Genomic DNA, 12,528 nt, shown 5'->3' with positions numbered 1-12,528 from the left:
GCTCTGCTTTTAGTTACAGAAAATCCTTTCAGTAACAGCTCCTCCACAGATTTAAAGTCTCAGCAAACAACTAGACTGTTTGACAGTTTGCATAACTTCTTTAATGAAGTCAGATCAAAGTCATCCAGTTTTAGAGAGTTTTGCTATAAATCAAAACATTTGGTAATTCACATCTATGCAGACCAAAATTAAGGATCGTTGTTAAATATGAACTGATCTCTAATAGCTTTGCTTTCAAAATGTTAGTTATATCATAACTTATTTACTTGAAGCACAACTCTTCCTAGTTTTGTCTACATCTGAATTTATTCATGAAATTATTTCTATTTTTCATTTTTAAAAGACTAATAATGCAATTAATAATAATAATAATAATAGTAATATGTTGCCCCTCATTGTTTTGTTCTGTAACCTATGCATATTTACTTGGAAGTGAGTTTTGCTATGTTTCATTGGACTTCCTCCCTAGTACGTGTTTTCTGTGAACCGCCCTGACACCTCCCGTTATAGGGCGGTATATAAATTCAATAAATAATAATGATAGTACTTCATACGGTAGTATTTGGCTGGGATCCTATACTTAGTTACCTGGGAATAAATCCTGCTGGACCCAGTGGTTCGTGCTTCCTCTACATAATCTGAACTTTTCTTATTTTCTTATCCCAACTGATCAACATTTGAAAACTATATTTTTACAACTTCTGTATTTTACTAAGTATATAAAAGGATAATATTTTCATAGATAAATTATTTCAACATAACCCTCTGCTGCAATCTCATGGCAAATACAGAACAACTCCAATGGTAGTAATCAACAAGCACCAAGCAAAAGTTTCAGACCTATATGAGTTACACAAGAAGTGCTTAGTTTTCATCCACAACCATCATTGAGATGTAGTCTTTGTAGCGAACATTATTTGTTTCTGGATCCACAGCAGCAGACAGCATTTCCTCCATTTCTTCTTGAGTGAAAGGCTCACCTGCAGCAAAAACAGGAATATTTGCAAATGGCGATACAATTCAAAGTGCTGGTTTTCACTTTTAATGGCTTGCGATTCAAGTGTCTTTAGGGCCACCTTCTCCCACATGAACCTGCCTGATTATTAAGATCATTCTCAGAAAGTAAAGTTAACTACGAACCCCCAAAATTGGGGTCCCCTCCAAACCTGTGCCAGACGTTTTGGAGTTGTTTTGCAGCATTTTGCAAGTAGTTAATGGGCCCATCTCAGAAGCCCTTTTCCGGGTTCCTCCACTATCAGAGGCAGAGGTGGGAGCTGACCACATATAGCCGTGGAGTCTGCCCTTAAGGACAGCAAAAGCATCTTGTTAATATACCTTCTTCAGTCATGTACTTGACCAGCTCATCTTTAGTAAGATGTCCACATTTATTCTGGTCTAAAACCTAAAAAGAATAGAATATAAAGTGTTACTTTTCCTTCTTTTGGTTTACCGGTAAGTAGTATTTTCCTCCATAAGTAGAATTTAATTGATACAGACCTCAAATGCACGTAAAAGAATATCTTCTGGAATTGGGCGGTACCTGAAATTATTCAATTAAAAAAATACTTAGTGGTGTTGTGCATCTCAGTTGTGCCACAGTCTCTTTGCTGCAGCAGCACCATTGCCTTGCTCTTCTCTTTTAAAAAGAGTATCATTTGTTGTTGCAATAGTGTTGCTGCAATCTGGGCTCTGAGAAATACCTCCAAGCAGAGGTCTATGAATTACTTATGATGATGCTTACTTTGTATTGCTAATTAGGTAAAGTCATTATCCATGCCCCCAAAAAATTCTCAACATATCTTGACATGGAATTTGTTACTATACACAATGACGTCAATACAGCAGAAGAATAGCAGTATCGACATGCCCAGTTTTAAAAACAAATCTATTACATTTTTTTCACAGTGAAGCTTATTCTTTAAAACTGATTTTGTCTGTACAGCTTATAAAAGAACCTTGAATAAAATGGATGTATATTATTATTATTATTATTATTATTATTATTATTATTATTTACTGACTTTATATACCGCCCTACACCCAGGGGCCTCAAGGTGGTTCACAGAATAAAATCAAGATATAAAACCACAAAATACATAATAAAAACAAAAACAACCCAATAACCCCCCTATATAAATGTATGCATGACTCAAGTTATATAAACAGGTCCTTTTTTTAAATCACCTTCTTTCCGTCAATACTCTAGTCATCATGGGAAGAAATTTTTCCAAACGTATAAACCCAGTTGGTTCTTCTTCTTCTACCTAAAAATAAGAATACACAAGCAGGATGAAATACAGACAAACCGAAAAGAAAATGAGTTTGCTCAAGTTTAAACTAGCAGATATTTGCAAAAATAATAATAAAAGAAAGGCAGATATCTTGTCCTTCACATGGATGCATTGAATCCATGGACTGATGCTGAGAATAGGACATCTGTAGCAGAGAGCAGTCAGATGTGGAGAGCAGAGAGAATACGTCAGATCAGTCCCCATTGCTCTCCTTCCTCGCTGATCAGAGACACTGGCCACATACAGATTGCCTTCACACAAAGCACAGAGTGCTCAGACATGGGGCACAGAGTATGCATCTGCATGGGCATAATCAGGGTGGGAGTGTATGGTGAAAGTCTGAATCAGTGGATGCTCAATCAGGAGGAGCAGAATGCCTGCAGAATGTACCAGGAACACATCCCCTTTAAACTACCTTGTACCAACATTTAAAAAAGAAGTTTGGAGTTTCTCTGATGCCAGGATAAGAATAAAGGAAGCCGATTTATAGAGAGTCAGACCGTTGGTCTATCTACGCTGATTGGAAGCAACTCTCCAGGGTTTCAGAATGAGGTCTTTCTTAGCCATACCTGGCAGGTCTTGAACTCTGAATCTTTTGTATGCAAAGCATGCACTCTGCAATTGAATTACAACCTGGTCCCCAAATAACTTAGGAATAGTGCTTGTAGTTCCTTCATATTTCAACTCCCGCTAAATTTGCAACCATTAGCAGGCAGCCTACACGTTAGCACAAATTATACTATGAGAGGCCAGTTATAGATAGATTTCACTTACCTAATACCTGGGTCAGCTGACACCAGTGATATGTGACAGTGCAGAAAGCTATCTGATACCACTTTGCTTTTCTATGTTAGGAAAGTCATGGGAGATTGGTCTCCACATTATACCAGAGCAGACTCTTAAATAGAAATTTTATATAGCAAAGTATAATGACTCAAATAAAATACACTAAATAAAATACACTAAATACACTTTGTATTGGCAGACAATCCTATCTCAGTTTGAAAACATGCTGGGAGAATCACTGAACATTAATAGGATGTGTTCTTATTACTGCCTTGCCTTCTTTCACCTGCCCCACCCTCCAGTCTCTGCCTCTCAATTTGTATTGTATTATTTTATGCATTGTGACTTGCTGTTGTTTTATTGATTATAGTTTAGAATCTTTTTATTGTAATTGTTAAGAGCAGATTACTGTTAAATTTTTATATGCTGATATTTAATATTATTTTATACTATTCTACTGGATTGTTGAATATTACCTTATTTGATATAAGTTGCTTATTTTAAAGTTATGTTTTATTATCACATTTCTGTACTGTATTGGATTAGATTGTTATAAGTGTACATTCTTTGTTTCTTCAGCTAGTAAACCGCCTTGAGTATTGTAAGATAGAAATATGGTATACAAATTAAAAGTGATGATGATGATGATGATGATGATGAAAATTAAGATTCTAACAAGGATACTAAGAGGATTCTAACAATTATATAGGCTAAAGCTTGTTGTTTTAAACATATTTTTTGTTGACATCCAATTTGTTCATTATCATAATACTCCCAAGACTACATGAGACAAGCAACAGTGGGCATTTAAAGTAACTCAACATTGTCCTCTAGTGGTAACAGTACATTTATGCAAAATACTGTTCCTTCAAAACAGAATTTTTGAAAGAATAAAATGTTATTATATGAAATTGTTTACACTGGAGCAGTAATTTCTCTTGGAAGAAGGAAACCATCCATGAAGAAAAGGATACCATTCATAGTCAAGATCAGAAAAGAACAGAGGCAATCTAGTGACAATATGTAGAATAGACCTCTTGTTAAGGAACTGTTACAGAAGTGCTTTATCCACAAAAGTAAAGTTATACTTCTAAGACCCATTGACTGCATTCATTTTTTTTATACCGTAGCATGTAGCATTACCGAGCCATTATTTTACTTCATCAATTTCACAGTTGAGTATTTCCTGAAAACTGGTATTTACTACACAGGGGCAATTTGATTTGACAGTCCTAAGGTTAAAGTCATTAGCCCTATCTGGGCATTTGGTCTTGTCAGGTATAAACAAAGATGAAAGGAGAGTGAGGGTGCACAGCTAAGTCCTGTCCCTGCAGAGTTTTAATTCTCGCAGGGTTTCCACCACAGATAAGATTCCCTGCTTCAGTCATTTTGCTCTCACACTGATGGAGGGCTCTAAACTGTGCACAAATGATGCACTTTATATAAAGGCAGTTCCTCCATATGATATTTCTAACTTTTGTTAATTTAGGAAGAGAGATCAGATTTCCTGTATAAAATGATAGAAATTAAAAAACACATAAAGTACCTCTGCAATCATATCATGTAGTTCCCCTTCACTTGGGCAGCATCCTAATGACCTAATGATTGTACCAATCTCCCTGAAAGAAAGAATGTATTTGTTAATAAATCTACAGTGCAATACAAATCTTTAGCAGCTACAGTTGTGGGCAATTCCTTTTTTACCCAAGCTGCTCCCCATAACCTACCTAAACATACCCTACTTAAACATTGCTTAGAAGCTGGTCAGTAAATCACACCACTCAACATTGGAGTTAACGCTTTATTAGCAAAAACATGATCTTTACAGACTTGGATGTGTGTCAGGCCTAATGAGTGCAGCAGTTCGGTAGGCCTTACCCCATGAAATCAGTTGTTTAAACTAAAGTTCCCCAGCTCCCCTCAGCCATCTATGTTCCCTTTTCTCCAGGCTTTTCCCAAGCGATCAGAGACTGCACCTCCTTGTCTGCATCTGCTCCTCCTGCTTCATCCCTTTTCTGGCTCTCAACAGAAGAGACACCAGTGACTCATCACCAGCCTGACTCATCTCTGTTTCTTGACCTCCCACTCACCTGCTTTAGCTTCTGCCTCTGATTCTGGACTTTTCTCTGCCACAGTCTCTCCCAGCTCACTAAGCCCTGTAACCTCTTCAGCTTCCAACACCTTTTCTTTTCCCTCTAATCATTCATTGTTGTCCCACCACCACTCCCTGGGCTCTGAGCCTTCTTCCCTTGGTGGTTTCCCAGCTGGTTCCTCCCACCATTCTTCTGCATCCAACCAGTTCATGACAGGTTCTGACTCCTGATCCTCCAGAGAGGATTTTTAGGGGGCACAGTTAGCTACAGGGGGAAGAAGAGAACAGGAAACTTCCCTTGCATGAACATATGTTGTTTGTTTGTCTATTTGTTTGTTTGTCTGTTTATTGTTTGTTTATTAAATTTCTATACCACCCTTCATCCAATGATCCCACAGTGGTTTACAATATAAACACATAAAATTACATAACATAGTAACAAAGAAATACCTCCCACCCTACAGTGACTAGATACCTAAACAGGTGGGTAGCCGTGTTGGTCTGCCATAGTCAAAACAAAATCGAAAATTCTTTCTAGTAGCACCTTAGAGACCAACTGAGTTTGTTCCTGGTATGAGCTTTCGTGTGCATGCACACTTCTTCAGTGTGCATGCACACGAAAGCTCATACCAGGAACAAACTCAGTTGGTCTCTAAGGTGCTACTAGAAAGAATTTTCGATTTTGTTTAGATACCTAAAATTACTTCAAATTTAGTCAGTGCTCTTGAGACCAGAGATACAAGCCTAGTGGCTAATTAAACATGTAACAGCAGCTCTCTTTAATAAAGAAATTAAGGCTGAAATCAAGGAACTGTGCTTATTGAGAAAGTGTTGCAAGATTTTAGGCATGCATGTCCTTCAATGAAAATTAAAGAAGATAATCCTTTTTTCTTTGCATGTCTGTATGGAAACAAAACAATTCTACAGGATGATGCTATACCCAATTAAGTTGCTGTTGTAGGAGACAACTGCTAAAAAACAGTCTAAGAGTCTTTTGGCAATGTATGAACTATTTATTATAGTGCTATAATACTTTTTCCCCATCTTTAAGGTACCACAAGACTCTAATGCTGTAGCTTTTGCTGTGGCTAACCTTTCTAGAAAGTTGAAATAGCTAAAAAGGCATCCTATACAGTTCTGTCATCCTTGCCTCCAAAACACCTTACAAATGCCTTTAAGTCTGTGCGGATGCCAGAAGTATTCCAAGAGGCCTTCAGATAAGGCAAAGGGAAACTACCAGCTGCCTAGTCCCCACCTCCATTCACTCGTTGCCCCCTAAAGCCTTGAGCTTCCCTGGAGTGCTGGCAAGGCAGTGTCAATGGCAGCTGCTGCTGCTGCCTCAAAAGGAGTGAGGCTAATTCACAAGCACTGGGGCAAATGTATACCATTATACACCAACTCTGGCTTCTTGCACTCTAAAACACTAACATTGTAATACAGGTAGTTCTGAAAGAAGATATTCCACACCTGACATCCACAGTTTTATTACACTCATGGTCAAACACCTCAAAAGCCTCGGTGATCTTCTTATGGATTTCATTTATTGCAGACTCTGCAAAATGAAACAAATGAAACACACACACACACACACACACACACACACACAATTTCTCTTGTCCACAGTATGACAAGATCTTTATTATAACCAACCAAAGTTTCATAAAACAGTGAGCAAGCTTTTGAGTTCAGACAAGACATTTAGCAAAACATATTATTTATAAGTTTTGTTTGTATACTTTGTGTATTGTGAGCTGCTCTGAAAACAATTTCCTTTGTGTAAAGGCAGTATATCAAGTAAAACAGAAAGTCGGTGAAATGTAATTGAAATTTCTCAATCTGCTTTCTTTGAATCTGTCATAGAATCATAGAGTTGGAAGAGACCACAAGGGCCATCCAAGCAGGAAACACCATCGAAGCATTCCTGACAGATGGCTGTCCCTTTAATCATTTCTGAAAAACTAAAATTGGTAATGATGACATTTCGGAGAGATGTTGCCTCTCCCATCCTAGTCATCTTAGGGCTAAACTAAATGCATTTTTCACATCTCTAATCCTGGCAAGCATGATTTAAAAAAAAAAAAAATCAAAAATCTGGGCATTGATGTTTGGGGTTTTTAAACATTTGCCCCTGCCACAGTCCCAAGCAGAACCAGAGTCCAGAGTTCATCCCCCGCTCCATCAGTTATGTTGTATTCTTCTTCATGTTAATTTTCAGAATAAGGACTTCCAGAATAAAATCAAAAATTCTTTCCAGTAGCACCTTAGAGACCAACTGAGTTTGTTCTTGGTATGAGCTTACGTGTGCATGCACACTTCACGTAAGCTCATACCAAGAACAAACTCAGTTGGTCTCTAAGGTGCTACTGGAAAGAATTTTTGATTTTGTTTTGACTATGGCAGACCAACACGGCTACCCACCTGTAACTGGGACTTCCAGAATGGTAGCCATGTCCATCTGTTGCAGCAAAACCAACAAAGAATCTTGTGGCAGCTTTCAAATTTAACAAATGCATTGTGGCATATGCCTTCGGGGACCACAGGGTGCTCATAGCATAGTAGATTCACTCTATGTGGGCTGACCCTTGGGGTTGGTTCAGAGGCTGCAGCAGTGGTTACAGTAGGTTCCTTCAGGGACAAACTACCAGCAGCACAGAACACTCTGCTTGTAGGATCTGCATTGGCTGCCAATTTGCTACTGGGCCAAGTTCAAGGTGTTGGCACTAGCCTATAAGGCCCTATAAGAGCTCAGGATAGGTTACTTGAGAGATGGCCTTATACCCTCAGCAGATCACTGCAATCCTTGGGAGAGTTTCTCCCGCAAGTTTCATACATCTCAGAAACTGCTCTGCAGTAACTCAGAGTAGGGCTTTTAGTGTGATTGCCTCTGTTCTGTGGAACAGTATTCCCAACAGCTCAGGACTCAGATTTATTAGTTTACTCCTGTCTTCACAGCACAGCAACCTCTTGAGGTGGAGCAACTCCTGTTTCCATAGTGCACTGGGCTCTTGAGGCAAAGCAATGATCCTAAAGCATTCATAAGCACACTTACAGTGAAGGAACTGCTACTAAACTCAGCAGAGCTAACATGCAATAGTTAGGAATACATGATTTTGGTCTAAACTAACAAGAATGTATGAACAGCAAAAATATTGCACTACTTTTACTTGCAAATGCAATTTCATTGTGATCAAAATGGACCGCCCATGGAAGCAAATATATGTATGTATTGGTATTTCTAGCAGTAACCAAGAAGGCAAATAAATGCAGTATTGGACGCAAGGATATAGCCATGCCTGGCAATGTTCACAAGACAACTTTGCGACCCAGTTCAAGATTCTACACCATGGACTGATACTGCTTGTGCACTATCAGCAGGGGCAAGTCACGTAGGGTTGCCATAAGCCCTCTTTTTCCAGGACACATCCTCTTTTTCATGGGTATGTAAAATGAGAGTTGTCATAGCGATAAAGTAGAAGTCTGCAAATGTGTCCTCTTTTTTGCTCTTCAAAATATAGCAACCCTAGTTAGAGAAACCTTACTTTACATGCCACAAAACCCATTTTACCTTTCTGAAGTAAAAAAAAAAAAAGTATGTTATATGCCTATTAACATTGCAACTGACAGCATAATAAACATGACAACTGATGAAATGGCTCATGGTTGAGCCCATTCATCATATGTCTATGAGAATATGTCCACAATTAAAAGAGTACTGTACTAACTTATCAGCAGTCTCACTGAGTTCAAGAAGATTATTGTAGACGAAATGTTTTGTATATCAAAACCTTGATCAAAATGACATACAAAGAATATTTCAAGGTAATAAGACTCAAGAGATGCTTTAACCTTGAAAGCTCTTGGAAACTGTGCATGACAATACCCTAAAGATTAATTATTAGTCAATACTGTGACTGTTGTTGCTCAGAGAGAGACAAAGAACATCTACTGAAATTTCTAATTTATACAGGAGCATCGGTTCACAGAATAAAAAGTAGGACCAAGACTTGTGTATCATATAATTCTGAAAGTGGGCTTTTAGGGAAATGCTATTTACCACATTTCTGAGAACCAGTCATCAAATCATTTTATATAAACTCTTCCTCTTTGAGGAAAAAAAGCTTTTATCTTTCTTGTGTCCAGCTTTTTATTGGCTATATCCATTGTAGAAGACTAGATCCCTCCTGAAGTCTTCAGAAATATTAAATAATTGCTGAGGAGAAGTGTGGAAATTTCCCATCCTCCTAATACCGTATATACTTGAGTATAAGCCTAGTTTTTCAGCACACTTTTTGTGCTTTAAAAGCTGCCCTCGGCTTATACTCAAGTCAACCATTCCTTAAGAAGTGTACAAGAACGGTGGTTCTTTACTCTCCCCAGGCAGCTTGTTCCATTCCTGAACTGCTCACATAAATGCAAACTTTAGACCCCAGAAGGCAGAAAGCCTATCAGCACAAGGGAACATTGCGTTGTGGGTTAAACCACAGAGCCCTAGGGCTTGCTGATCAGAAGAATGGCGGTTCGAAACCGTGCGACGGGGTGAGCTCCACAGCAGCAAAGGAGGAAGAGGAAGGAGCAGCCCAAAGGGCTGCTTTGGGCTGCTCGTTCCTCCTCTACCACAGTGGCAAAGGTGAACCGGCTTATACTTGAGTCAATAAGCTTTCCCACATTTTTGTAGGGAAATTAGGTGCCTCGGCTTATATTTGGGTCGACTTATACTCGAGTATATACGGTATTTAAAGTTTTTCAGCTAAGAAGTTATAACACCAAACAAGGTGAATCACTACCATGCACACACTCTGTTAATCAGCTGTATAGGGCACCAATTTCAGATAGGGAATTTAGAGAATATCATGTATGCATGTTTAAACACCTTTTAAATAAATGGTAATTAAGCACTTAAATTTAAATCCTATACAAATCAATGGGATTACAACTTGAGGCAAGGCTGGGGGGGGCAGGGGGCAGCTCCCCCCCAAATCAAGTAAATCAATAAAAATACTTAACTAGCTGAGGTTCTGTGCCCACACTCTCCAGCTACATTCAGCCTTGCTATGCCCATAGCCTAACCCAGTGTATTTTATTTTTGCTATACAAATATGCCCACTAAACCTACTAACCGACAAAAAAGAATTTATAGCCCACCAAGCCACACATGCTAATGTAGATTTATGTGGGTGTCTGTCTCAGGATAAAATGGAAGGGTGCACCTTTGGGTGAAGTCAAACCACTGGAGAGTTACAGCACCTCCTGTGGCTGTAGAGAATGATATGGGAGAGACATGTTTTGTTGCAGCTGGGGCAGGTGGGAATACTCTGCTGTTATACTGGGCAAAACATGTACGTATGTACGTACTGTAGTTACTTTCAGCCCTGGAGAAATGTAATATGTGACACGACCATCCAAAAAGGGCATCTATTTATTGCATACGGATAAATGTGAATTAACGTGTTACGCCTCTGACATAAATAATAATATTTATTATTTATGCCCCACCCCATATGACTGGGTTTCCCCCAGCAAACTGAATTGTGCCCTGCTTATGAAAATTACATTATTTAAATACTGATGATTTCATTATATAAAATAAAACTACCAGTATATGGGATAGCTCATTTGGTAGGGCATGAGACTCTTAATCTCACAGTCGTAAGCATGTTAGGGAAAAGATTCCTGTGTTGCCATGGGTTGGATAAGGTGACCTTGGGGGGGGGGGGGTCCCTTCAAACTCTTATGATTCTGTGAAATATGTGCGTCAAGCAATTAGAAAGAGCTGAAGAAATTTCGTCTGACTTGCGTGTGACAGTGTGAAGTCAGCTGGCCAATATTTCCAGCGCAGGATTTGATCTACATAATATTGGTCCTTGTGAAGCAAGTTTCGCATTCAGGCAGTTCTGCAACACCCACATTTTGGGGCCGCTCTCAAAAGGCATCCTGCTGAATTCTTCTGCCATGTTGGAGATGAACGTGCCATCTTGCAGGGAGGGAGGCAGGCGTGCGCGTGGACCCAGCGGGGCTCCGACCCGCCCGCCCAACCTGTGTTCTCTGGGCTTCACTACTACTCCACAAGACGCAGCCTAAGGGTAGCACAGGGAAAAGGCCGAGAAAATCAGCCAGCTGCTTTTCCTCAGCCTCCCGGAGGTTTTTGCCCTTACCCGCTGCAGCGGCTTCCCTGTCCTCAGTCGCCATGCTGTTTCCTCAGCGGTTGCCATGGAGACGCTGGAGCCTCACATGCCTTCTCCTTCTAGCGCTTCCGTCGCGCTCCCTGATTTGGCGGCAACGCGCATAGGGGGATTTCTCCGTGTCGGTCCGTTCCTACGTGTTCTTGCATTGTGGTGCTCTCGTAGGAGAGGGTGCTTAAGAAAGCGGGCACGGGGAAATATCAGGAAACAAATGCACGGGGAGCAGTTTGAAATGCGCTGTGTTTCTTGTTCCACTTCCTATATATCGTACTCATAGCGGCTGCATTGCATTTCATTGCTTGCGTAAATTGATTTCCAGTTCCAAAGCATTATGCGCGCGCGCACTTTCTCTCACGCACAATTCATACTCTCAGGCCCAAGATACGGTTTTGCTAAAAGGGAGGGTAGGAAGGTCTAGCAGAAGGGGGAGAAAGGCATTTGTTAGAGACTTTTTCTATTCACCTTAACCTAAGTGTGCTGTAAGAAAAAAACAACAAATCCCCACGTTCACTAAGTTGTCATTTTGCAGGAGGGGGGAAAACCCTCCGCCAACACTGAGCCCCATGCACACTGACTAGACAGCTGCAGAAGAGGGATGTTCTGGTTCTTTGCTGGCGGAAACCTCCTTGGCAGCATCGACAAGCTGTTTGAAGTATGATTTAATTCAGAACCATAACAATAACATAAATTTTCTCCCCAAGCCCTAATTAGGCATACTATCTTTTTCTCAGTCAAAAGCTCTGGGTCTTTTATGGCTGATGAACACAGAAATTCAATCTTGGTTGCACTGCTAGACATGTCTACTCAGAAGTGTGTGCTGTTAAGGTCAATGGGACTTTAAAAGGTAAAAGGACCCCTAACAGTAAGTCCAGTCGCAGACGACTGTGGGGTTGCGCGCTCATTTCGCTCTATAGGCCGAGGGAGCTGGCGTTTGTCCGCAGACACTTCCGGGTCATGTGGCCAGCATGACTAAGCCGCTTCTGGCAAACCAGAGCAGCGCACGGAAACACCGTTTACCTTCCCGCTGGAGTGGTACCTATTTATCTACTTGCACTTGACGTGCTTTCGAACTGCTAGGTGGCAGGAGTTGGGACCGAATAACGGGAGCTCACCCCATTGCGGGGATTCGAACTGCTGACCTTCCAATCAGCAAGCCTTGGCTCTGTGGTAGGCTCTGTGG

General features: G+C 40.3%; 1 protein-coding gene across 2 annotated transcripts; it reads right to left on the bottom strand.

Moving 5' to 3' along the window:
- Nucleotides 1-525: 525 nt before the first annotated feature.
- Nucleotides 526-11,408, bottom strand: EFCAB2 (EF-hand calcium binding domain 2). Of its 2 annotated transcripts, none has more exons than XM_033144388.1 (7): nucleotides 11,322-11,349; nucleotides 6,675-6,721; nucleotides 4,624-4,696; nucleotides 2,185-2,264; nucleotides 1,498-1,540; nucleotides 1,336-1,402; nucleotides 526-980 (listed from the first exon to the last, which is right to left on the bottom strand). In XM_033144388.1, the coding sequence occupies exons 2-7, from the start codon at nucleotides 6,707-6,709 to the stop codon at nucleotides 865-867; spliced, it is 414 nt and encodes a 137-aa protein (XP_033000279.1). In that variant the 5' UTR covers nucleotides 6,710-6,721; nucleotides 11,322-11,349; the 3' UTR covers nucleotides 526-864. The 2 variants fall into 2 exon arrangements, with proteins under 2 accessions (XP_033000279.1, XP_033000278.1); XM_033144387.1 differs by having other exon boundaries at nucleotides 528-980; nucleotides 6,637-6,721; nucleotides 11,322-11,408.
- Between the last annotated feature and the right edge of the window lie 1,120 nt (nucleotides 11,409-12,528).

The sequence above is a fragment of the Lacerta agilis genome, chromosome 3, assembly GCF_009819535.1.
Source record: "Lacerta agilis isolate rLacAgi1 chromosome 3, rLacAgi1.pri, whole genome shotgun sequence".
Taxonomy (NCBI): Eukaryota; Metazoa; Chordata; class Lepidosauria; order Squamata; family Lacertidae; genus Lacerta; species Lacerta agilis.
The sequence above is the reverse complement of the archived record's forward strand: the minus strand, read 5'-3'. Positions and strand labels throughout refer to the sequence as shown.